Consider the following 25,352-nt stretch of genomic DNA (forward strand, 5'->3'; position numbering starts at 1 on the left):
AGACCACACCTCTTAGTAGCATTGCTCGCTATTATAATTATTTATTACGGCATATACAACTTATCCCCTCAGTAAGATGTGGGTAAGATCACAATATCTGCATTAGAGCGAGAGAGCACATGCACAAAGTGTGAATGATTTAATAGATTGTTACAAGATCAGCATATTTCCACAGGATTAAAGATAGATTAGATAGATAGATAGACAGATAAAAAGGTAAAGGTACCCCTGACAGTTAAGTCCAGTGGCGAACGATTCTGGGATTGCAGCACTCATCTCACTCTAAAGGCAGAGGGAGCCAGCGTTTGTCTGCAGACAGTTTTTCCGGGTCATGTGGCCTGCATGACTAAGCCGCTTCTGGCAAAACCAGAGCAGCACACGGAAACGCCGTTTACCTTCCCGTCGGAGCGGTACTTATTTATCCACTTGCACTTTGACGTGTTTTCGAACTGCTAGGTGGGCAGGAGCAGGGACTGAACAATGGGAGCTCACCCCGTGTTGGGGATTCGAACCGTCGACCTTCCGATCGGCAAGCCCTAGGCTCAGCGGTTTAGACCACAGTGCCACCCGCGTCCAAAGATAGATGATAGATAGATAGATGATAGATAGATATAAAACACTCATAGAAAAGAGTGCTTGCATTGTCAAGAGCCACAGAACAGTAAAATGTACACCAGAGGGATCCAACAAGCCCCAAAAGTACCGTGTTTGGTGTGCCAAAGTAGCTCATTGCATGTAATTTATGTGAAGTCTTGCTGCACCTGCAAACAACACAAAAGCTTCTGCTGGTTCAAAATGTAGGTTTTGTTCAGAGCCAAAAGGTAAGATTGTATTTCACTAATCACTACTGAGCTACAATGGATACTATTGACTCAGCTATACTGGTTACTAACTTCTTTCCACTCTCAAGTCAACATGTCCTGGGACCAGACTAAATCTCAAGAATTTCCCCTCGCCACACAAGAAGGCTGTTTTCCTTCTGTGGCCCCTCAGGTCATTCAGCTAGGGCAGGGGTAGGCAACCTAAGGCCCGGGGGCCAGATGCGGCCCAATCGCCTTCTTAATCCGGCCTGCAGACAGTCTGGGAACCAGCGTCATTTTACATGAGTAGAATGTGTGCTTTTATTTAAAATGCATCTCTGGGTTATTTGTGGGGCACAGGAATTTGTTCATTCCCCCCCCCTCCCAAAAAATATACAGTATGGCCCACCACATGGTCTGAGGGACGGTGCACCGGCCCATGGCTGAAAAAGGTTGCTGACCTCTTGAGCTAGGGCCTTTTCAGATGAGGTGCCTTTGGATTTTGAATAATCTCCCATGAGGTTTTGCTGCATTGCAGCTTGCTTTTAGGTGGTGCTGATCTGAAACATTTGTCTGACCACGTTTCAGTCACTGGGGTGGGGAATGTGATATAAATTACCCCTGAAGAAGGTGGGAGAATTTCATTTGGGGGGGGGGGTTCCAGTTTTAAAAACTGAGAATTTGATGACACCACAGTTACCTTCATGCATTACATGCTTGAGGGAGGACCACACATTGAATATGGACATTGGAAGAGTAGTTTATACATGTTAAATTTTGGTGTGCTAAATCTCTCGCTTCCTATTGCACACATTTGTTTTATTCCTTGATTCTTTTCTGCTGGGTTTGGAATGAGTGTTGAATTGACTGTGATTTGTTGTGTTTATATGCCAAAGAAGTGGTATTTCACTTTGGGGAGATTCAATACTCTTCTAGTTCCTTCTGCCTACCCTGCCTGTCTTTGAGACGTGTCCAGCACAACTAAACACAGTCAGAGGTTCTAGTATCACTTCTCACTACAAAACCCCTTAGCACTTCACAGTATAGATGAGCAGCTTAAAATCACATGTAGTCTATCCTAAATCAATGTGCATGTATAGACATAATCACATTAAAATGTCACCTCTTGATTCTATAACTGTATTCTTTCTGATGCCAAGGAAAAAATATTAATTTGCCCAGTCATTTTAAATTATGGTACTTTTAACTAGTTTAATTCCCCCCCTTAATTCTATAGACTCATAGACATAGAGTGGAAAGGGACCCTGAGGGTCATCTAGTCCAAACTACGTTGGCTTGTGTTGGAATATTTTGTAATTGAAAAGGTTTCTGTGTACCACTCTGAAATCCATTTTTGGATAAAGGGTGGTTTATAAATTTTAAAAATAAAAAAGTAAACATAAATTAAAGAGGGCAGGGAAAAATCAGGCCATGTATCAACTCTATAGAGATTCTTACTTTTTTTCAGTGGCTATATTTTCATTTTCAGAAATGAAACTCTGCATCTAATGGCTTTAAATACTACCAGGCCCATCAGACAAAGCTCAAATTTTCTACACACTAGAGACTATAAATATGCACCGCTGCTCACTCCAATTGCAAACACACATGAATGCTCCTGTGTTTTGTAAGTTATTTTCCACATACACATTCTATTAAATTGTAAGTTAGGAGGCACTACTTGAATTCTCTTAGGTCTGTAAAAAGCTTTCAGATGTACCATGAGAAATCACCTGTAATGAATACAGACTGATATTTCTTTGCTATAGCTGCACTGAGTTGGCAATTTACATTTTCTAAATATATGGGTTATATTCAGTTTTCCCAATTTGATGGCAATTACTCTTTAGAAACCTCTTGACAGGCTAAAAACTCTAAGAGCTGCAGCTGTTATTCTTGGTTTGATCCCTCTCATGAAATGAAAACCACTAACTATACCAATGAATGAGGACCCCACCCCCAAATTCCAAATGAACTTGTCAGCATGTCTCATTTTAGGGCCCAATAATCTTTTCAGCCACTGCAGCTGCATAACCTCCTCCACAATAAGATTCAAGATATCCGTATAAGTGCAACATAGGTGCACATTAAAAAAAAACTTTAGAAAAAAAATCTGTTATAAACTCTCACGCTCAGCATCAGGTTTTGTCTGATCCAGTATGAAATCTGTGCATGTGTATAATATTGTAAGTCTGTTCAATACAAAACTTTCCCAAAGAAAGCCATGGGTATGTACATCCATCCATATACAAATTTATTTATTTTTAATACTTCTGAGCTTCCTTTCATCCTGGTGATTTCCACAATCAAGTACAGTGGTGCCCCGCAAGACGAATGCCTCGCTAGACGAAAAACTCGCTAGACGAAGGCATTCGTCTTGCGGAAGGCTGCCCCACTAGACGAAAAAGTCTATGGGGCTGCCTCGCAAGACGAAAAATTTTCGTCTTTTTTTCCGTTTAGCGGAGCGCGGCTGTCATTGCCGCTTCGCTAGACGAAAAAACCGCTAGACGAAAATTTTCGCAGAACGAATTATTTTCATCTAGCGGGGCACCACTGTATAATAAAAGCAAGACTCTTAACCAGTATTTCTCAACATGTTAAACTCATGCCCCTTTTGTAGCTAACATAAAAATGCCCCTTTCAAACCTAGCTCCCCTGATTTTATTTGAATTTTTAAATTTAATTGTGTGACTATTAATTTTTTACTTACATTGTACATGTTTTTAGACACACACAAGATCTTCAGATGCTTGAGAAACACTGCTGTTAACAATAATACTGGCAAGTCACAACTTACAAAACTAAAAAGTTTAGACAGACAATAAAGCCAGTTCAAAGTGCTTGAGCAAATAACAATATTTTGACCTAGCACCGAAAAGACTGGCCTGTCAGCACCAGTCGGATGTCCTGGGGAGGATATCACCAACTCAAGAGAAGGGCCTCATCTGAAAATCCTAATACATGAGCACGCTATTTATGGGAGGAGGCATTCTTCATTGCTTTGATGGTGTTTCCTGCTTGGCAGGGGGTTGGACTGGATGGCCCTTGTGGTCTCTTCCAACTCTATGATTCTATGATTGTATTTGGTTCCAAGTCATTTAGGTCTTTAAAGGTAAACACTAGCAACCTGGTTGTATAAGGGGTTTACTTGAGCTGAGTGGATGCCCTAGAACAGGTTGGATTAAACTTCTTCTGGGTACACTAGTTGCTCATAAAAACAGGTGAATCCTGGCCTTTAAGTTTGGTACAATTTCTTCTTTAAAAAAAAAAAACATGGTCAAGAATTTAATTCTGACAAACAAAGTTGGGGATCAATATTTGGGGGAGTTGGGGAAAGAAGATTCCACCTAAACATTACGAAGAACTTCGTGACAGTAACATTAGGAAGAACTTCGTGACAGTAAGAGCTGTTCGACAGTGAAATTTGCTGCCAAGGAGTGTGGTGGAGTCTCCTTCTTTGGAGGTCTTTAAGCGGAGGCTTGACAGCCATCTGTCAGGAATGCTTTGATGGTGTTTCCTGCTTGGCAGGGGGTTGGACTACATGGCCCTTGTGGTCTCTTCCAACTCTATGATTCTATGATTTAGCAATAAGTAGTTGCCTAGGGTCGGGGACAGGCTCTCTCAGCAGGGGAGGGGGAGCACTTTAATGGAGCCCCCATACCGCCGCTGGCTCCTGCGAGCAGAGGGAGGAACAAGCTGTAACGGCTTGTTTCTCCCTCTGCCAGGGTAGAGTGCAATGGCAGTTTCACCAGAGGTATATCGCTGGTGAAACTGCCACTTCTTAAGTTCCTCTGCCTCCAGCTCCCGACTGGTTTGTTTCTTCCTCAGTACGCTGGGTGCTGGAGGCAGAGGGACTCAAGAGCGATGATGGTTTCACCAGCGATGTACTGCTGAGTGAAGCTGTCATCGTGGTCTCTTCCCCCCATACCAGTCCTGGGTGATATATTGATATATTGCCCAGTGCTATTCTGCATCTCATGTCTTTGTTTCCCTTTTCGGCTTGAGTCATAGAGAGATTGTTTGGATGTTAAATCTGGATTTCATTTTTGCCCTAGAACTGACCTAAAAGAACTGAAAGCTGCCATGAGAGTCTCAGCCCAAACCATTTCCCAAACATGCTCACCAGTCTCCTTAACCTATAGGACAACATGAATTAAAAATCACTTCTCAAATTCCCTACCACCAGTTGCTCTGAACATAAATTTACTGCAATTCATAATAGTTATACACAAATAAGTTCAACCCAAATTAAGAGCATGGGAGGGAAATCTTCATCCTGTGGGAGAAAATGGAGTCTATAGAGAAAACAGAAGACAAGGCTCAACTGGTTTTACTAAATATATGTATCTGCTTCCTTTTACTGTTTGTGTACACATGAAAATGTGTCCCCACTTCTGGTCTAGTTCCATCTACTACTGTAATGCAGTGGTGAGCAACTTTCCAGCAGGTCAATATAGCCCCAAAATCACAAAACAGTTGCTTTCTGCAGTGGAATCCCTGCCACTTAAAGGTTTTGCTCTAGGTAATCCAAATATGAATGGGTAGAATCCATTATGAGACAGAGTTAAGAGTTCTGTTGAAAGAAGGTCATTCTGAGGCCATTTCCAATGCTGACAGTCTCCGATTAGGAAACATATTTCCCAATTTTCTGTCACTTAAGATTTTTTAACTTAAGGTGTTAATTTCATGCATGCAGAATATAAAAGAAATGTAATATTCAAACAGGTTGCCATCAAATTTTTCACTTGGTTCAGTGCCCCAAACAGGAAGTATGTAAGGGAATGTGAAACTCCAGGCTTGCATTTAAAAACGAATCCCACCTAAATTTAGGTAGGACACACACACACACACACAGAGAGAGAGAGAGAGAGAGAGAGAGAGAGAGAGAGAGAGAGAGATACCTTGGTTAAAGAACAGCCTTGTTTACGAACTATTCGGTTTACAATAGTTTACGCAAAACCGTAAGTAGTGTCCTGGTTTGCAAATTTTACCCCGGTCTAAGAACGGAATCAATGGAAGGGTACCGGCGGCGGGAGGTCTCATTAGGGAAAGCGCACCTCAGTTTAAGAATGGTTTCAGTTTAAGAACGGATTTCCGGAAAGGATTAAGTGCATAAACCGATGTACCACTGTACACAAGTAGTTGGCAACTAGTACACCCGTGGGTTGTATGGCCAGTGCATGACATTTTTCTGGTCCTTCACTAGTTGATGGCCTCCTCATAACCAGTTACAAAGAAAGGTTCAGACAATCCATATGACTGATGAAGGAGGAAGAAATATAAGAACTGTAGAAAATGAGCAAAGGCAACTTGCTTTATTCAAATGCTACCTTCTAACAGGGAAAACAAAATTTAAGCATAGAACATGCTCCACACAAAGTATGTGAGAATACTAAGTTGATGGGTATATACTTTGTGCAGGGAAGAGATGACATAGGGAATTGGGTCAGACACAGTACTTGGCCATGGAAACATGCTAATATCAAGAAAAACAATATATGGTGTGTAAATAATATCTGAGCCACTGCCAAATGCTAGTCTGGGTTCCCTCTGTATATAATGGTGCCATTAGCCTCAAACAGCCCCACTCTGTCCTCTGCAGAGATCTGCACTGGCTCTTATGGCACCCCAACTTCCTACTCTCTGCTCTGCCCAAGGAAGAAAGGATTTGATTTTAGTTCACATTCAGTTAAATGAGGAAGACTTCAGTTATAATCAGCAGAGACATAGATGGTGGAACAAAGATCTCAAAAACATGCAGTATCTAATCAGCAAATTACCCACAAAAGTGTTGGGAGAACAGGCAGGCATACAATAGCCTTCAATATCAGTCTCTTTCAGAAAGCATCCCACTATACCAGGTGGCTTTGGGGTAGTTTTACAGAAACAATTTGCAGAGTTGGTATAAACAGCAGTGCTCCTTTTCTAACTTCATTTACTCAGTGTCAAACAAATACAGTCTTTACTATAGTCACTAAAACAAGACTTTCCCTGTTTTTATAGTTGCTCATGCTTCGTCTGATTTTATTTTAGTTTTATATCCCACCATAGCATGCTGGCCTTAAGCTGATTTACACAATTCAGCCATTTCCTTCATAATACCAATGTATTACTCTCTCCTCAAAATCTTGGACTATCAATCTAAAGATATAGAAAACTAGAATTTTAGGATCCAAAGTCTGAAAATTGTCTGCTAAAAATACTAAAACCAAAACACAATAATGTTGATAACTTTCCCGTATCAAATACAAATTATTCTAGCATTTGTCATATAAATCTGGAGTACTAATAATTTATAAAATAAAACAAGAAAGCAAGCCAACAAGCAAATATTGAGAAGATCATAGGAACAACTATTGTACACCTTTTTTCAACACTTTTCCAGCGGAAACAACAGATTTTTTGCATATTGCTGAACTAATTACACACACAAGCAAAGAAAGTTTAAACTGTGACTTACCAAGGGGCACCATATATTCGGAATCCTTTGACTGTTACTTCAGAGTCTTGCAAGTAAATACTGTTTGTCAGAAGTGACTGAACATTGTCAAAGTCCTCTGGTTTCAATTTGGACACAGAGGGAAAGCGGTAGTAATCCTGTTTAACAAGGTCTGCCATGAATTCTTTATCAAATGTCAGTTCATGATTCCCAGCAATCACTATTTTATATTCATATGGCAAATTTCCTGAAACAACAAAAAAGCATTTAATAAGCATACCTGTGCCCAGGTTTTGTATTTTTGTTTTAATGCACACTTAAGGACACAACGGACATATCTGCATTCCTGTGAGAAACAAAAGCTATTACTGCTATTCTGTGCAATCATATATTATCGCTTATGTAAAATACACCAAGAAAATGCATGTGTATGTGTGTATAGATGCATGTATTCAAAGTCTAAGAAAATGATCCTCTTGATAACTTGATGTGCCTAAACTACTTAGGCTGCAATGCTATGCATAATTCCCTGAGAGCAGGAACTATTCATAGGACTGACTTCTGAGAAGACATGCATAAGATTCTTCACTGGATTGAGGAATAGTAAAAGAGGGAATATCTTCCACTCTGTTGCATGTTTTCCCACTAGAGACTGTGGCCATGGCCATACAGAATGGCAAACAGGACGATTAATTAACATGGCCAGTGGGTGGATCGGTGTGTGTTCTATTGTTTTCACTCACTAGGGATCTAGTTGTATGTCCATTTCCACAAGACTGAAAGAAATATACTGTAAGCATATTTCAGTCACATCTCTCATGTGAACTTTATTAGAAACCATGAAACACATTTCCCCTATATTATTCTTTCTGTTTAAAGGGTCCTCCAACCCTCTTGACCTGCTTTTCTGGAGAAAGCAGTGGCTTCAGGGGGAGGAGAAATTGGCAGTGTTTGTATCCTTGCCCCCTCCCTCCAGCACCAGTGGAGCTCTGCTAGGCACAGCTCTGGATCCAACCCACTGTATTCTCCTCATGATTCTTTAATTTTAATAATTATTTTTATTAAAGATTTTCAAAGGTAGTACAATGTCTCTCTCAAGTTTTTCCATATAACATTTTTATAAGTCAGTGTTGTTGAAGGAACTTCATTCTGCCTGTAATAATTCATGGGACTTTGTATGTTCTAAATGCTTAAGTGGGCCTGGAAGGAAGAACTGACTTGACACTCTAGTTTCACAATTTCTTTTTCTAGTAAAGGAAACAGAAAAAAGTGCTTCTTGTTTATTAAAGAAGAAATAGTCAAACAACCAATATACTTCTTTCCAAAGCCAGCTCTTTTAAAAATTGGAGTGGGGGCGGGGTTGAAAGAAGGCTTTGTTCATTGAGCTTTACTCCTTTTTCATGCCTCTAGCGCTAGTTACAAGAACAAAGTGCAGGCAATCAAATTACAGAATATATGGATCACATTCATATCAACAACTCCTGTAACTGAAAGAGGTCAGAATAGGGTAAGTTCATTCTCTGATTCATTTACAAAATAAGCTGGTATGCAACCTTGTTGGCACGAATGTGCTTTTACAAGGCTGACTTCGTATTGACAAGGGGTTGCATTCACCAGGTAAAAAAACCATTTCAACTACCTCTGCGCACTGCAGTTAAAACTGGTTTCTTAAGGTACAGTGTTGTTCTCGCACATTTTTAGTGACAATCAATTTAGAGATCAATTAAAGATTGAGCTAACGAAAAGTAAATCAGCTGTGGGTATAATACTAAGGAAGACATTTATCATAAAAAATGTAAATATACATAGCTTTTGTTTCGATGTATGTAAAAGCAAATTGTACCGAAAAATGAATGACATATAGAATCTGATAAACAAGAGTTATGTGCTACAATCCTAAACAAAGTAAATTCCAGCTATTTTAGTGGAACTTATTACCATATTGAAATCTGGAAGAACAGAATAATAGTACGAGGGTGACTGACTGGTGGCAATCATAGTTAATGTGAAAAATGAAGACCATTTCAGGTTTGCATGTATTATGTGTATAGGTTTCCACGTGTCAAATGTCAAATGCTTGAAAACTAAAATTATCCAAGGATTAGCATTTAAGACTGAAAATATGATTATCAGTTGAGGGTATCAGTAAACACCCACATGGATACAGTCTATGTTGATAACCTATAACTGGGCAGCACACACTCCTTGTGGCCTCAGCTTTAGTCCCTGCAGTTCCCAGTGCCCCAGGCAACTTCTATACCTTCACTTTGATGAAGTACTGCCATAATGAGGAGAAAGAAAAGACCCACTAGAAAGCAGGATGATACACCGATGAGTTCCATGACTCAGTCACAAAGTATGGCACTACGGCAATGTTCCATCCTTTGGAATGATGACCCAGCGCTCTGCAGTTTCACCTCTGAAATCATGCATCTGTCTAAATGCCTGCCTGTTCCAGGAGTTTCCAATAAACTCTTAGGCAGGCAGAAACAAACTTGAGTGCCCCTGAGCAGAGGCAGAAAGTATTGGGGGCCTCTGCCACCTCCTAAGACTTTTTGTTAGAATCAAATAATTATAGAGTTGGAAGGGACCTCAAGCGTCATCTGGTCCAACCCTCTGCAATGCAGGAATCTCAACACAGAATCATGTTTTGAGTTGATTTGAAACTAGCTGCAGTTCTCCAACTTGTGCTTATATTTTAGATCCATCCCATCAGGGCCTGCAATGAGTGTGGCCAAGTGACTCAAGAAAAAAGTACCAACAGAAGAAGAATGGCAGATGAAACTGATGGAGTATGCGGAAATGGAGAAACTGACAGGGAAGATCCGAAACCAGGAAGATCGAGTACTGTATTTACTAAAGATTGGAGTAAATTTGTCATTTATTTAAAAGACCACAGTAAACAGTTAAAATCTTTGGTAGGGATGTAAGGGCACTACAATGTGGATTTATTTATGATAATTATGGTAGATAGATAATGGTAAAAGATGTGGCAAATTTAAATTTAAATATGGAGTCCATGGAGGGAGGGAAGGAGGTCCGAAGGTTCAAAAGAACCTTCTATTTGAATGTTTGAAAAGGTTATGTTTTATATGTATAAAATTATTTTTTTAAAACCTAATAAAAAGGGGGGGAAAGCTGTGAACAGAACATGTCAAAAGAGCCAAACGCACACACATAGAGTGTTGTGTCCTAAGTCATAATAATACATTCTGAGAGGGGAGAAAAGAGCACATGATATTTCTTGCAGTGATGGGAGACAGCAGAATCATGAATATCAGAGCAATGATGAATGAATGGGGTGCAAATCTGTGAGTCTGTAGATAGTGAATTGAGGGAGTCAGTGGGGGGGGGTACAAGAGAGGAAATATTTGTATATTATTTTATTTTATCGGGAAAGATGATCTCTAAACCTTGAGCTATTTCACCTTGCATGCCCCCCTGTGCCCCTGGCAATAAGCTTTGTCTACTAATATTTTTGGAAGAAATGTTTTATAAATTGGGTCCAGCCTCAAAGAGGGCATGCGTTGCGGTGCGACCTGGCAACCAAACCCTGTGTTGTGGGTGGGAATATCTGGACAAGCCACAACACCCTATTGGTAGGTCCCTCGATGCTGGGAGCAATCTGACCAATGGGACGCAAGAAAAGGACATCGAGGAACCTATTTAAGCCTATGCACCTGAGCTTCCTCTTTGGGCTAGTGCATCAGAACACCCATCCACCTCTCCCTATATTTAGGGCCTGCCGCATAGCAAATCGTCACAACTTGTAAGGTTGCGTACAGGCTCTGGTTCAAGTGATGGGGTGGCAGAAGGGTCTCAACATCCCTATGTGAAAGGTATTTTGGTCAAGGAATCCAGGGACTCAATGTTTTGGCCAACCATGAGTGGAGTTGTGCCCGAGTCCACAGGACATCAGGGTGGCAGACTGGCGGGGTTCCCGCCTTCCGCTGTCCCTGGTGTTCACCTTTGACTGACCTACGATAGAGCTCTGGGTCAGTGCTGCCTGCAAAGGTGCAAGGAGCTAGTCGAACCAGAGCCTATGCAACCACTCACTTGATTGTAATCAATAAAGTTGTGGCCTAAATTCTGCCAAAAACCAAACCAAATATCTGAGTCATGTGTGAATTTATTTAGGGGGTGGTTAAAGGGTATAAACACACAACCTGCTTTTACAACCACTATGGCAACATAGTGGACATGTTATGAGGATCATTTCCCAGGGCAGTGGTTCCCCAAATCGCTCCCACTCACTTGAGCATTGCTGAGTGTCTTTATTTACCACTGGGTGATTGTTCTTGTCTGCTGTAGCATAAGGCCATGTGATAAACGCTGTATTCAAATTGTGTATTTGCACCATGGACCACATGAATGAAGCTCGTAGACCACTGGTGTTTAGGGACCTTTGCCCTAGAGTGATTTCCAATTAAGTCCTACTCACAGTAGTCCCCTTGAAACCAGCAGCCTCAAATTGCTTAATAACACTGATTTCAGTGGGTCTACTATAAAAAAAATGGATATCGCCTGTTATGTTTTGAAGACCTTGGTCTCTATTAGTTACTTGAGGCATCCTTGATTATGGAAATCTTGTACATTATCTTACTAATTCCAGAAAGGTCACAGAGCACATCTAGTGCTGTTACACATCTAGTGCTATCATATTCCCTGAGAATGTGAGGCTTTTCAAACATTCATTCAAGCTTTTGAGCAAGTAGTTGACAGCAGGTAAAAAAAAGATATAAACAGTCCAGGATCAAACCAAAGCAGACAGCAATCATGGATACAGATCATACTTAAAAATGTATGAAAGGGCCCCACCCCCAATTATTTATGTAAATATCTTTGAGACCCCCCCCCCAAGGTGTTTTGTTATGTTTGTCAGGGACATGTTTTTGTTTTCAATTATCAGGCACTCAATGTAATATTAAGCATTTTTTTAAAAAAAATAACAAAAAATACATATATAATATTTTTGAGGATAGGGTTTTACTCCTCAGCCTGCTGTAATGCCAATGTCCGAACTATTGCTCAACAGAGTACCTCACTCAGATAACTGACTAAGCTGATTCAAACATATGACAATATTGTCAAATTTCCTACTGGTGAATATCCTTGGCTCATGCTTTTGCATTTTCATAGAAGGAACCACTTCCTCCTTGGTAAAGCAGATAGTGAAAGGTACAGTGGTGCCTCGCAAGACGAAATTAATTCGTTCTGCGAGTGCTGTTGTATAGCGAATTTTTCGTCTTGCGAAGCACCAACAGGGGAATAGCGGTTTGACGGGGGGGGGGGGAAATCGGAAATTTTTTCGTCTTACAAGGCAAGCCCATAGGAAAATTCGTCTTGCGAGACAGCCTTTCGCTAGCGAATGCCTTTCGTCTAGCGAGTTTTTCGTCTAGCGAGGCATTCGTCTAGCGAGGTACCACTGTATTAAAATGCAGGAAATTCTGCCACCATCATTGTCTGTAAACTAGGGCTAAGATTTCCAATAACCAAAAAACAATTAATTATTATTTGCAGGTGGAATAAATAAGCAACAGAAGTGATTATGATAATACAGGTAACTTAAAAACAAAACAAAACAGAAAAGCCTGTAGAAAAAAGATGAGCTCACAGGTTTCCAAGAACCAATTGCCACAGATTCATTTCCATTAAAAAGTCAACCCTCCCTTTGTGCACATCGATATTGCTCTCAACAACAGCTCCATATGTGCATTACAGCAACTGCTAGCAATGGAACATTTATTCTCTTTAACCAAAGTACTGTGACTTGTTCCTGCTGCTTTCTTGTCAAGATCTGTAGCTCTTAATATATTTTACGATGAACGCAGTCAACGATTCTAACATGTAACAAGATCCACCTCTCAAACTACTTTGCCAAATCAACAACTATATTAGCCAAACTGTCCAAATATAATTATCACCTTTCTTTCATAATCCAAGAGAAGAATCTTTAGCAGCACAACAGGGACGAGATGCTAACTTTGTATACACACAGAGAGGGAGAGTGGTGCGAAACAACAAGCATTCCTCAAAACTAATGCACAAATATTTGTAAGGGGGGGGGGAAATCTCATAAGCACTACATTTTAATCACAAATTTTACCCTTCACAAAAAAAATCCTTCAAAAGTGAATTAAGCAGAGGCTGAAAGGACATTCAAGAAGCATATGGAAAATCCATCAAGGCAGACAGAAGAGCGAACAGCCAAACTGTTTTGGTTTTATGCAAGGAAAACACCAGGCTACAGCACAGGGAAAAGCAAAGGCCGAGACCTACGGAGTCCTGCGATAAATCTAAGGCTCACACATAAAAGCTCTCCTTTGTTGAAAATGTTGTTAGACACAACAAAACACAAATGTTACGTAAGAGCAAGCTCTGCCTCTGACCTTTCACTCTGTAACCGTCAGGCTTCATTAATTTTCACAAGGCCTGACAGCTCTAGCGTTAATACTCACGCTTGCTGATCGAGCCACACAGCAGGTTCAGACTGCTACCTTCTCCTCTGAAACTCATGCATTAGGGTTCCTTCCATGCTGGCAATGGAAAACCAAGTCTAAGAAACATTAAACACAAAAAACTACGTTACAATAATGCCAGGGTTGAGCCATAAACCCATCAAGCAGGGAGAGTAATGGGAGTCCCACCTAGTCTAAATCCCTGAGTGGGCGAGAGCACATATGGATCTCCATTGGAGTCCACAATACTGGGATACATTAAATAAGTGTATTCCCAAACTAACGAGAGTTGAAATCCATTGGTGATCCTCTGGTGGCATTCTTTGGTGGAAAGGACTGGGAACCACTTTTTCGGATCCCCTCTCTCCCTTGCACCGTCTTCCCCCTCATAACCTGCTCAGACACACTCCAGATCAATTGGGGGGGGGGAATGGAGAGCTGCAGGATGCAAAGGAATAGCTGGATGGATCCTTCTGTTACCGCAGGGATGCTAAAATTGGATGCCACCCTTCACCATTCCCCAATGAGTGGCTTAAAACAGTATAGAGTGGTACCTCAGTTTTCGAACGTAATCTGTTCCGGAAGACTCTTCGACTTCCAAAACGTTCGAAAACTGAAGCGCAAAGGGCAGTCTGCAGAAAACTAAAAAAAATAACATGTACACGCAGCGGAAGCCGTTCAACTTCTGAGGCGCATTCAAAAACGGAATCATTTGCTTCCAGGTTTTCGGTGTTCGAAAACCGAAACGTTAGGCTTCCGAGACGTTCGAAAACCAGGATATCACTGTACATGCCTGTCTAATGGCAGGTTCCTTAGAAAACTTAGTACCACCGACTGGAATAGGTGACTTTAAAGGGGGCTATATATGGTGGGGGGGGATTTAAAGTTTCCATAGCAGTTAATGAAATTACTTGCTTCTACAAATTTATGTCTCAACCATAACATTATTCTAATGTAACTGTTTGTGATTGGTACCCTTTTTTTAAAAACTTCATTAAGCAAAAGGAGGGAGGGGGTAAGAAATGTTCCATATAAGTGAAACATTATTTTGTTCCAACAATTATTTGGTTTCTGTTTACATCATGGTTCTTTAATAATATATAGCAGTTGCTAAGGCTGCAATCTTAAACACACTTGCTAAAGAATAACCCTTGCTGAATTTTATTTATTTTATTTTCAGAATTTTATTTATTTTATTTTCAGAAAATCCTTATTTAGGTTCTATAATCCTTATTTATACTTTTGCGTCGGGCACTTTAATGTTAAGTTGTTACACTTTCCTTATATTGAATTATATATTACAATTACCCGTTCCAGAGATTTTCACAGCTACTGTTTACTCTGTTTCTGAATAAGAAGTTTGGCTTCTTATGATGGCTTAAGCTGCCATAAGAAAGTGAGTGTTTAGTTCTTTATTTTTAACATTTTGGTCTCTATTTTAAAAGAGATACAAAAACACTCCACACTGTGGAGAGGGTAAAGCAAGTTGAGTGGTATTAAGGCCAATTTCAGAAAAACCTTAATATTGTAGACTCCAAAGTCACTTGTTTTTTGCTATCATTATCCATTATAAGAATTGTCTCTCAGCTGGCATGCATCATAATGTAAACAAAGGTTTGGAACCACCAGCCCCCAATTTACGAGGGTTGGTATAGCAAAGCCCTTCTTAAATGTGGATGCTTAGGTCAAAAGATAAATGCATTTATTTTTTTCTGCCGAAAACTTTAATGTACTGCCTGAATTTCCACTGGTTATGTCTAGAACACAAACCTAAGATGTGGCACCGCCATCATTTTAATACCTGTTAATTTGTCCATTGTAGACAAATTACGTTTGTTCTACCTTCTCATGCCATTACTTATCATCTTACATACATTGCCATAGGTGGGACTACATATAACCTATTTAAAATGTTCATCGCTTGAATACTCAGGCCTCTGAATTTGTGTGATTTCAAAATGTGTGATAATGTTGAAAATTCTGCTTGAATTCTAGGGGCAGCACTGAAAAAAACAGTCATCAGTGTTTTGTATTGTTTAGCACCTCATATCTGAAAACATCAAAACATTCATGACTGAGATATGCGTATTTTTTAAAATGTTTACTACAGCAAGATAAATACATCACAGATACATTCCTAGCCCAGCCTGTACACAAGAGTCGATTTTGACCTATCTAGTACAAAAGTTTATATCTGTGGGAAGTATGCAACTTGAGTTAAACTGCTTGTATTCACTTTTGTAACTGTGGAAAACATTAAAGATTCTCTAATAAAAATATAGCTGATTTTTAAAAAGAACTCAGGTGCTAGCTACACTGTATTTCTATTGTACTTTTTGTAAACCATTTTACTGTAACTTTCATACATCTTCATTGTTTGGCAATAAATTGAATTCTGAATCTATTGCAATGAAAAATTTACATGAAATTGAACTATCCTGAAATAGCCAATAGTCTGCAGGCAGATGGCAGGAAAAATGTAATATGGAGAATAAATCGCGGTCCAGTTTTGGCAGTTATTCCTTATTTGCACAAGAATAATTTAGAATTAGCTGCACAGAACCTAGTCATGAAGCTATAGGACTTCGGCACTGTTCACTTCTTCTGTAACCAGTACCTTCAAGATCATTTTCTGTTTATGATCAGACACTATAAAGACTGATTTATTATGGCAAAAGCTTTCATGGATTATAGTTCACATCATCAGATACACAAAATGTTATTCTCATTGGAGACAGACAGGCAGGCAGGCAGACATAAAGGTGACAAACACCTAGTGGGCACAAATGTCAATGAAATGCAAAAGGTACATTCTGTGACAATATATAATAAGCACAATCACCATTCGCATTAGCAGTAGCTGGTGATAAAAATCTTTCTAGCTTAACTGTGCTACCTAGCAACTACAAATGGAAAATAAAACTGTACATATTTAGGCCTCAACAGGAACCAAGTGGTGGAAAAATTCTAGGTCAGCATTTTTACACTGGAATCTCCCTTTGAAGTACTTTTGATGAAGAATAGTGACTTTCAGGTCAACAGCAGTATGTCCTGGGAGACTCTCAGTGGTTTCTGGTTGTTGCCTTTATTAATGTTAGCTTTGTGTTCATTTATACTTTGACAATGCATCTAATCTGATTGCCCTATGTAGACAGCAGAAGGACATTGCTGGCAGGTAGCGGCTTATATTAGTTGGAGAACGATCCAGGGAATGAACCCCAGATGGTTTGCCATCATTAAGTCCTGTAATAGTGCTGTCTGAGCGCCAAACTACATACATGCTGCTATTTGTAATGGGAAGAAGCTTCAATTGGGACCAATGCAAAATTCCCTTCCATTACAAGCAGGGGCGTAGCAAGGGGGGGCGTAGGGGGCGGACCGCCCCATGTTCCATAATGGAGGGGGTAACAAATTATCAAGGAACAATTACTGCCCTACTAGGGCGGTTCATAAAAAACTTTTTTTAAAAAAATGCCTGCTTCAAAGGACTTATCTTACTATACTAGGGATTATATAGCTATATATGAAATTTCATGCATATTGGTTAATATCTTGACCCTCCTCCACCCAAATAGCTGTTTACTTGGCTGTTTTCCTATGTCGTGAATGCTGAAATTTCAGTTCAGTGGAGCACTTACTGTTCCCAACCCTAACCCTGTGGAAAACCATCTAATTGGACTTTAATTTGATTTTGAGGTGTTTTTAGGAGGTAATTTAATTATTGTTTGATTTTATACCAATGTTATGTATCTGATGTTAGCCACCCTGAGTATGACTTCGGCCAGGGAGGGCGGGATATAAATAAAAGCTTTTTTATTATTATTACTTGTTATTATTCCTTTGTAATAAAATATGAAATAACGTAAAACCATTTTTGCAGGGGGGGGGAATCAATGGGGGGGTGACAATAAATTTTCCACACCGTGTACCACCTGACCTTCCTATGCCTCTGATTACAAGTAATTGATGTGGAGGTGTGAAACCTACAGGAACAGCAGCAGCAGCAGTAGCGAACTCTTCCTCCTCGTTCACAGCAGTCCCTATCATGATTCAGGACCCAAACATCTGCTTTTCTGTGTCTTTAAAAGTTAAATATGTTGTTGAAACACATATTTAATGCCATGTGTAATTTGGTCGTACTGTATGTGTGTATTATGGCAGTGTTGGCAAGCTATATTTGTTGATAATTGAAACTCACTCTATGGTGCAACTGTATGTGTGTCCTCTGAGTTCCGCTGCCCACAAAAGCTTCTGCATTCACTTCATTGGGGTGGGAGTGGGGGGCAGAAAAAAATAAGTGTACCCAGCCACAGCTTCCACATGGGTAAAAAGGAAAGACTAAATGTCCATAATCTTCAGATGTACACTACAGCACTCATGACTTGGATTCAAGCTTTGTTTTGTTTTGAACAGAGCCTATCCGTTTTTCTTTTGGAATTTTGTAAATTATAACATACTAGGGATCACAAATTGTACTCCGTCTCCTACTGTGATTTTAAACGGCTTTATTCCTTTTTAAAAAACTTTTTTTTTTTTTACTGACTGCACTACTGTATACTATGGAAATAATTTCACCCTTCATACTACCAGTGGGCCTAAACAGAAATGGGTGTCTTGAATCTGATTAAAGGCAAATTGAAAAAGAACATTTTTGGCTAATATTACATTAGGCTAAAATATAGAAATGAATTCTCATACTATCTAAATCTAATAAGAAAATGCCATCTCATTTTCAAAACTTTCAAAGCCTTTTCTAGAAGTGCATCACAGATCAATTTACATGGTACCTTTGCTGCTAAGCAAAACCAAATCACAGGTTTCAATTGGCTTAACTTATATTGGAAAGTGAGAGAGTAAATGCTTGAAAATGCAATTACTGCAAACAAACTCCATTTTCTCCACTCAGAAGGGAATTTCGGTGGACATTTTATTGCCATCAAATAATATTTCTAAAGGCATCAATACACAAATCTATTTCTTTGTAGAATCTTCATTCACTAAATAACCTAATCTCCAGAATTTGAACAAATTCTTCAGAAGTGGATATTACCTTGTACAGAGACATAAGAGTCAATTTTAATCATTTGTACTGAACCAAAACAAAGAACCTAAAGCAAACATCCCTGGAAATGCTTCTAACATCATCTGCCTTTATTTCTGCAATTTACAATTGTAATTAAGGGGTTCCTTTTCCTTAATAAAAAGGAAGCAGAATACTTGTAAAAAGAGGAAAGAAGGTCATCTTGTGAAATACTTTTCTGCCTGTAATTAAACTAATTATCAACTTCATGTTGGTGCTGGAGGATGATCCTGGGTTTTTCATTTATAAATACTTTTTTTCTTTTCAAGGACCACGAGAATGCTGCTATTTAGAATTTTAAAACAGCAGGATTTAGAAAGAAACACATGAAAGGACTCAGACTGCATATCTTGCTCAGGCAAAATTTGAAAACAATTAGACTTTTGGAGTGGATCAATTGAAAAACAGATGGCATGATCCAGCCAACGGTAAGCACTTCTATGTCCTACTGCTGTTGGTGAGAGCCAAGAATGTGCTTAACTCTTCCACTGAAATCTATGAGAGTTTCAAGTGATTAGCTGGTGCTGGATAAAGGCCAGAAACAGCTCAAACACAATCCTGGCTGTTTTCATAAAAGAAAGACTGGACCAAAACTTAAAAAGATTTATTGAGCTATTTCAGGAAACTGGATAACAGACTTCCAACCTTTGCCAAAATATTTAAAATAAAAATGAATTGGAAGACACTACCAAATAAATCAACTGATATTTTTCTTCATTTCATTCCGTTTTGATGATTTATAAAAACTGGAGAAATGCATAATAATAAAACAGTGTTGAAATTGCCTTCTGAGGTAAAATACTTTTGAAAAACAAAATCACAAGCTTTGATGGTGAAACAGACTAACAAACCCATCCCTCAAAAACTCAAAGGTTTGCTGAGCACAGGTGAAATAGTAATGTCTTCTCACTTACTGGTACACGGTTTGGTAAAACAAACTTCTGAAGAGCTTTAGTAAATTACTGCTTGTCTTTATTTGTGTATTGACGATACACATTTATTAAATGTCATTTACTAATTACATTTGCATTGTCTTTGAAACATTTCACCCTGTGCATAATTAAACTATGAAATTCACTGCCTCAAGAGCCATAGCCTCTGCTTATTTAAAAAGGGGATTTGAACAAACTTGTGGATGCCAAGAAGATCAATGGATACTGCTCATGACAGCTGTATGCTACTCATCATTGTAAGAGACAGCAAGCCTATGAAGAACAGTTGCTGGGGAGAAACAGCAGCTATTGCCTTCATGTTCTGTTTGAGGGGTTCCCAGACGCATCTGGGTGACCTCTGCATGCAACAAGACACTGGACTAGATATGCCTTAAGTCTGATCCAAGAGGGCTCTTTATTCTCATGCTTATTATGTTATAGTTATTTGTTCTTTTATGAAGCTTCTTACAAAAGCCTGAAAGCTCAGATAACTACATTACTATCAGTGAGTCAGTATGAATTAGACAGCACTGCCCTGCTTAATATAATTCAAAAGAAAACCTCGGGGTTTTTTTTCCTAGCACATGTTTCCCAAAAGGTAGTTAAATGAAGAGCACAAGGTGCTTGAAACCTAATAATAACAATTCACCATTATAATTGATAATTATATATTGAAATATATTGATGTTTTTAAGAACGGCCTAAGCATCGTAATTTCAACATTCTAGTTAGCCTGCCATAACTCAAGTCAACCTGTAATTTCTTAAATTGCTCACGTGTGACAGAAGAATTGCTTCAAAAGTGTTTTATTACTCCAGTGTTAGATATAATGTTACCCAGAATTTTGGCTTCTTGTTCCTAATCATTTTAGGAATGTTCAACAAAATCACAAGGCACTACTCTTCCTAGGTTGTTCTATGTCTGGTTGCAGTTTGGGAGTGTGTGCGGATTTCTAAAACGTGTCCTGTGTTTAAAAGCAACACTTTCAACATGGATAAAATTAACACAGCAGACAGATGCACACACTAAAACCAATCAACTCAGTGATGATCAACTTCTTCTACAACCTAATGTGGACATAGTGTTTTAAATTGTTCTTTGGCTTTCCTAGTTTCAAATGCAGTCTTGAATCTGCATCAGCACTGATCACAGTTAGACTGCGCTCCAAACCAGAGGTTGAAATCCGGGTTTGATGGCTAAGAAGAGTGCAATACAGATTCAGTGGGTTCTAGGAGTTGGTTCTAGGAGTTGTTATCAGCTTCTGGCTCTTATGAATGATCCTCCCCGAATCCTCAGCATCCAGCAGTAGCAAGGGGAGTGAGGAAGACCCTCACCAGTGCTGCTGCTGCTGCCACCACTACTCCAGCTTTTAATATACAGTGGTACCTCAGGTTACATATGCTTCAGGTTACATACACTTCAGGTTACATACTCCGCTAACCCAGAAATAACGCTTCAGGTTAAGAACTTTGCTTCAGGATAAGAACAGAAATTGTGCTCTGGCGGCGCAGCAGCAGCGGGAGGCCACATTAGCTAAAGTGGTGCTTCAGGTTAAGAACAGACCTCCGGAACGAATTAAGTTATTAACCCGAGGTACCACTATAGGTATGAAAGAAAGAGATGGGAAGTAGTGTGTATTGGCACTCACTGAGGCAAAGGTTGCTTGTGATGTATGCCAAGAGGGCATGGAAAACTCTAGGAATATTTTGGAGAGTAAGTTTAGGGCTAAAGGACAGACAGTAATTTGGAGCCAAGTTCTCCAGACTCCCTGAGTACAATTATAAGCCAGGAAATTGAAGCAAGAGGCATAGAAAAATAGTGCACAACTTTGTGGAAGCAGTCATAACAGCAGTGGTGAATTAGAAAATATATATGTATCACTATCCATGCTGGTGATACAAAACTTGTTTTAACTCCTGTAAGGGACAGTGTCCATATCAGTACCCATGAAATCATATGCTACCAAAGACCAGTTTTTTAGGAGAGATTGTAGCTCACCTAACATACTCCCCAGAAAGCATATATACAAGTCATGATGCAAAATGCCACCACTGCTATTCTTTACCACTGCAAACTTTTGATCATGCACATGTGGCTCTGTTAAGTGTTGCTAAAGCACAAGATTAGGAAAGTAGATTCCATTCTTCTAATACTGGCCTTACCAAGACTTTTATCCTGAGTAATTATATATATATTTAGTAAATTATAAGATGAAATAATAAATTGCTTTTGTAGAGGCAGAAGTTGCTGTATTGTGTCAGAAGATTCTTGTATGAAGAGCCTTTGTGCATGTAAATCATTTGTGAAATATATACTTTGGCAACTATAGCAAGTCAAGAGCAGACAGCCTTCTTCATAGTTAGCCAACAATGTATTCCTTGATTTCCTATCACCTCAAGTTCTAGGATTCTGTTCAAACAAACACACTCAAGTTACAGGGTATTGTTTGAAAATCTCAAGCACCATGAGGTAAAAAGACAAGTACACTTCACCAGAACTAGTACCATAATTAGCAGTGAAAGTTAACATAATTCTCACTTCAGTCACTTAAGAAGCTTTAACAATTTGCATCTTATTTACATTCCCCACCAGAAAGGTTTTGCCACCTTCATCTCAAAGTCTGCCATGACTGTTTTTACAGCTGCACTTACGGATGCACTTGTTTATTAATAGCGCTATGCTTCCAATACAGCTGTAATGGTTTATCTTCTCTAGTCAGTCAGATAGATTCTGGAAATCATTTCAACATATCTAGGTAAAGAAGGCATTTGTCAAAGAAAGGACTCCCCAGACATACGTTCCTGTTTCTAGATGTTCTATATTCTTCACCGCTGTTCTCCACCCTTAGGCAAAAATTTGAGAAGGAAGGAAACAATACTCTACTGCTGATAAATCCCTCTCCCCCCAAAAAAACACAATACACAGTACTAATGCTTCCAAATAATTACTTTGCATTCATTTATACAAAGGGTGAAAAATTCCTTTATTCGAAATGTAATTCCAACAAACGTATCCACCAGCACCAGATAGTCTATGTAGAGAATGAAAAGTATTTAACATATCCCCCAAGAGAAAAGAGCAATGGATCTTTCTTATACAAATCTGATGGTACAGTAAAAAAAAATATTCTGAAACACTATCAATTTAGAAGTGTTAATCAGAGTAGACCCACTGAGTTCATGGTTTCTAATGGGTATACCCCAAGTATGACATGGATAGATAACACTCAAAGACCCTTCAGTGCCTTTAAGCAACAGGGTTAAATATGAAGACGCCTCAGGGCCAAACTAGAAGTGTTGCTAAATGTGTCTCTGGATTTTTATTTTTATTTAAATGCAACAGAAACATAGTAACCTGCCTTACACTGAGTCAGATCATTGGTCCATCAGCTCAGTACAGTGGAACCTTGGTTCCTGAATGCCTCTGTTATCATACGTTTCGGTTCCCAAAAGCCAAAAAACCAGAAGTAAATGCTTCATTTTTGTTTCTCAGAACCCGAACGTGCAACACTACTTTCTCTGTGCACAAGAGGCTCTTGCAACCAATGGGAAGCCACACCTCGGTTTTCGAACGTTTTGGAAGCTGAATGGCCTTCCAGAACGTATTTTGTTTGAGAACTGAGGTACAGTGCTGCATCGCAAGACCAAATTAATTCGTTCTGCGAGTGCTGTCGTATAGCGAATTTTTCGTCTTGCGAAGCACCAACGGGGGAATAGCGGTTTGACGAGGGGGAATCGCGGAAATTTTTCGTCTTGCGAGGCAAGCCCATAGGAAAATTCGTCTTGCGAGACAGCCTTTCGCTAGCGAATGCCTTTCGTCTAGCGAGTTTTTAGTCTAGCGAGGCATTCGTCTAGCGAGGTACCACTGTACCATCTACAGTGCCTGGCATCAGGCCCAAACAGATGGGGGGGGTCATATGGGCCACTTGGCCCAGGCCTCCAATTCCAAAGGGGGCCTCGGTCAGCATATTCACAACCACTCACCATTATTTAAATGTAAATACTTAAAAAAATCCTTTTCCCTATGTATTTTTAAAAAGCACTACAGTGGTGCCCCGCTAGACGAATGCCTCGCTAGACGAATACCTCACTAGACGAAGGCATTCGTCTAGCGGAAGGCTGCCCCGCAAGACGAATTTGTCTATGGGGCTGCCTCCCAAGACGAATATTTTTCCAATTTTTTTTTCGTCTAGCGAAAACTGCGGTTTACATTGCCGCTTCGCTAGACGAAAAACCCGCTAGACAAAAAAACTCACAGAACGAATTATTTTCGTCTAGCGGGGCACCACTGTATTGTATATCTATATTCTCCATTTTGTCTTTATATGCAGATATGGTTCAAAACATGAAATAAAATTATTTGTCAGCATAACTTTTGTGAAAATTATTTACATAGAGGATTGTGGTACTTTAAAAATGGACAGATTAAGCTCAACAATTTTGGCTCCCCCCCCCAAAAAGCCCAACAATTCTGGTCAATCCTACAATGACAATGGGTAGATCACTGCCAGTTCTTTAAAATACTGTGAGTAGATCGCAGTCTCTTGGGAGTTGGACGTGCCTGATATATGCTTTTGTGGACCAGAGTCAAGTGTGTTATCTTGCAACAAGGGTACATATACACAAGGGTGTAAGAGGGGGAATGAGGTAAAATGGCAATGAAATGCAAATACTACTGTTTGTAAGAATTAAATTAAAGCATAAATATATGCTAAATAAGTAGTCACTGCCAATAACATCAGTTAAATTAATGATAATCTACAGTGGGACAGCAAGCCATTGTCTCTATTCATCCCTAAACAAATTAGAATCAAGCCTTTTGATGGGAAGTTTTAATTTATCAGTTTACAGACTGTACTCTCTATATTTCATTTAGCAATACTCCCTTTTTTTGCTCTATGCTCATTTACATATATGCATACACAATGCCTACTAAGGACGCTTTATGCATCTGAAAAGTTTATGTCATCATAAAGACCTCTTAAGTCCTTCAGATTCCAGTTCATTGCTTCAGTCTTCTCTATGAAATGCAGCTGGTATTGTTTCACAGCATATTACTTTGTTCTGTTATTGAACCAACCTCTCTCTCTCTCTGTACCTGACCCTACAAATATTTTCTGTGCTTCATCAATGCAGCATACACTTTGCAAAATTTGCTTAAAATCCATTCTTTCCACAATCTCCAACAATTTTCTAAAACAATCCTCTAGTCAACACAAGATTTATCTGCATCACTTTTCTATATCCTTTAGGGAAAATCAAGCACACTCGATGTAATAAACCAAAGCAAAAACGCCATGGCTTAGATGCTGGCTACTGGCCCAGGGAAACAAGAGGATTAATTAGCAAATCAAACTGAACCCCTAATACCCAGTAGGAAGCATGGCTCAGAAAACTACCTATTTTTCTTGTAAAGACAGTAATTCTACGAAACTTGATTAACCCCCTGGTATGGGTAATTACAATAAGGTGAGGGTTTGCCACCCTTGTATTAACATAAGTTGCTGCATGTTGGTTTTCAGTGACACAGTAATTCCTCTAATACTGTGAATAAATGCTAACGTGAGAGTTTTAAGACTCAAGCCCTGTTAGTAGCAAATAGTCTTAGAAAACCTTCACTCAGTGGTTGCTTGACCAGAGAAAA

General features: G+C 39.4%; 1 protein-coding gene across 4 annotated transcripts in view; it reads right to left on the bottom strand.

Annotated features, from left to right (window-relative positions):
• MPPED2 (metallophosphoesterase domain containing 2) overlaps nucleotides 1-25,352 on the bottom strand; it is a 128,644-nt gene that overhangs the window by 46,998 nt on the left and 56,294 nt on the right. For all 4 annotated transcript variants that reach the window (XM_033151243.1, XM_033151270.1, XM_033151261.1 and 1 more), the window contains exon 4: nucleotides 7,261-7,486. In XM_033151243.1, the coding sequence (XP_033007134.1) occupies nucleotides 7,261-7,486 (226 nt within the window). The remainder of the gene's footprint in view (nucleotides 1-7,260; nucleotides 7,487-25,352) is intronic.

The sequence above is a fragment of the Lacerta agilis genome, chromosome 1 (genome assembly GCF_009819535.1).
Source record: "Lacerta agilis isolate rLacAgi1 chromosome 1, rLacAgi1.pri, whole genome shotgun sequence".
NCBI classification, from domain to species: Eukaryota; Metazoa; Chordata; class Lepidosauria; order Squamata; family Lacertidae; genus Lacerta; species Lacerta agilis.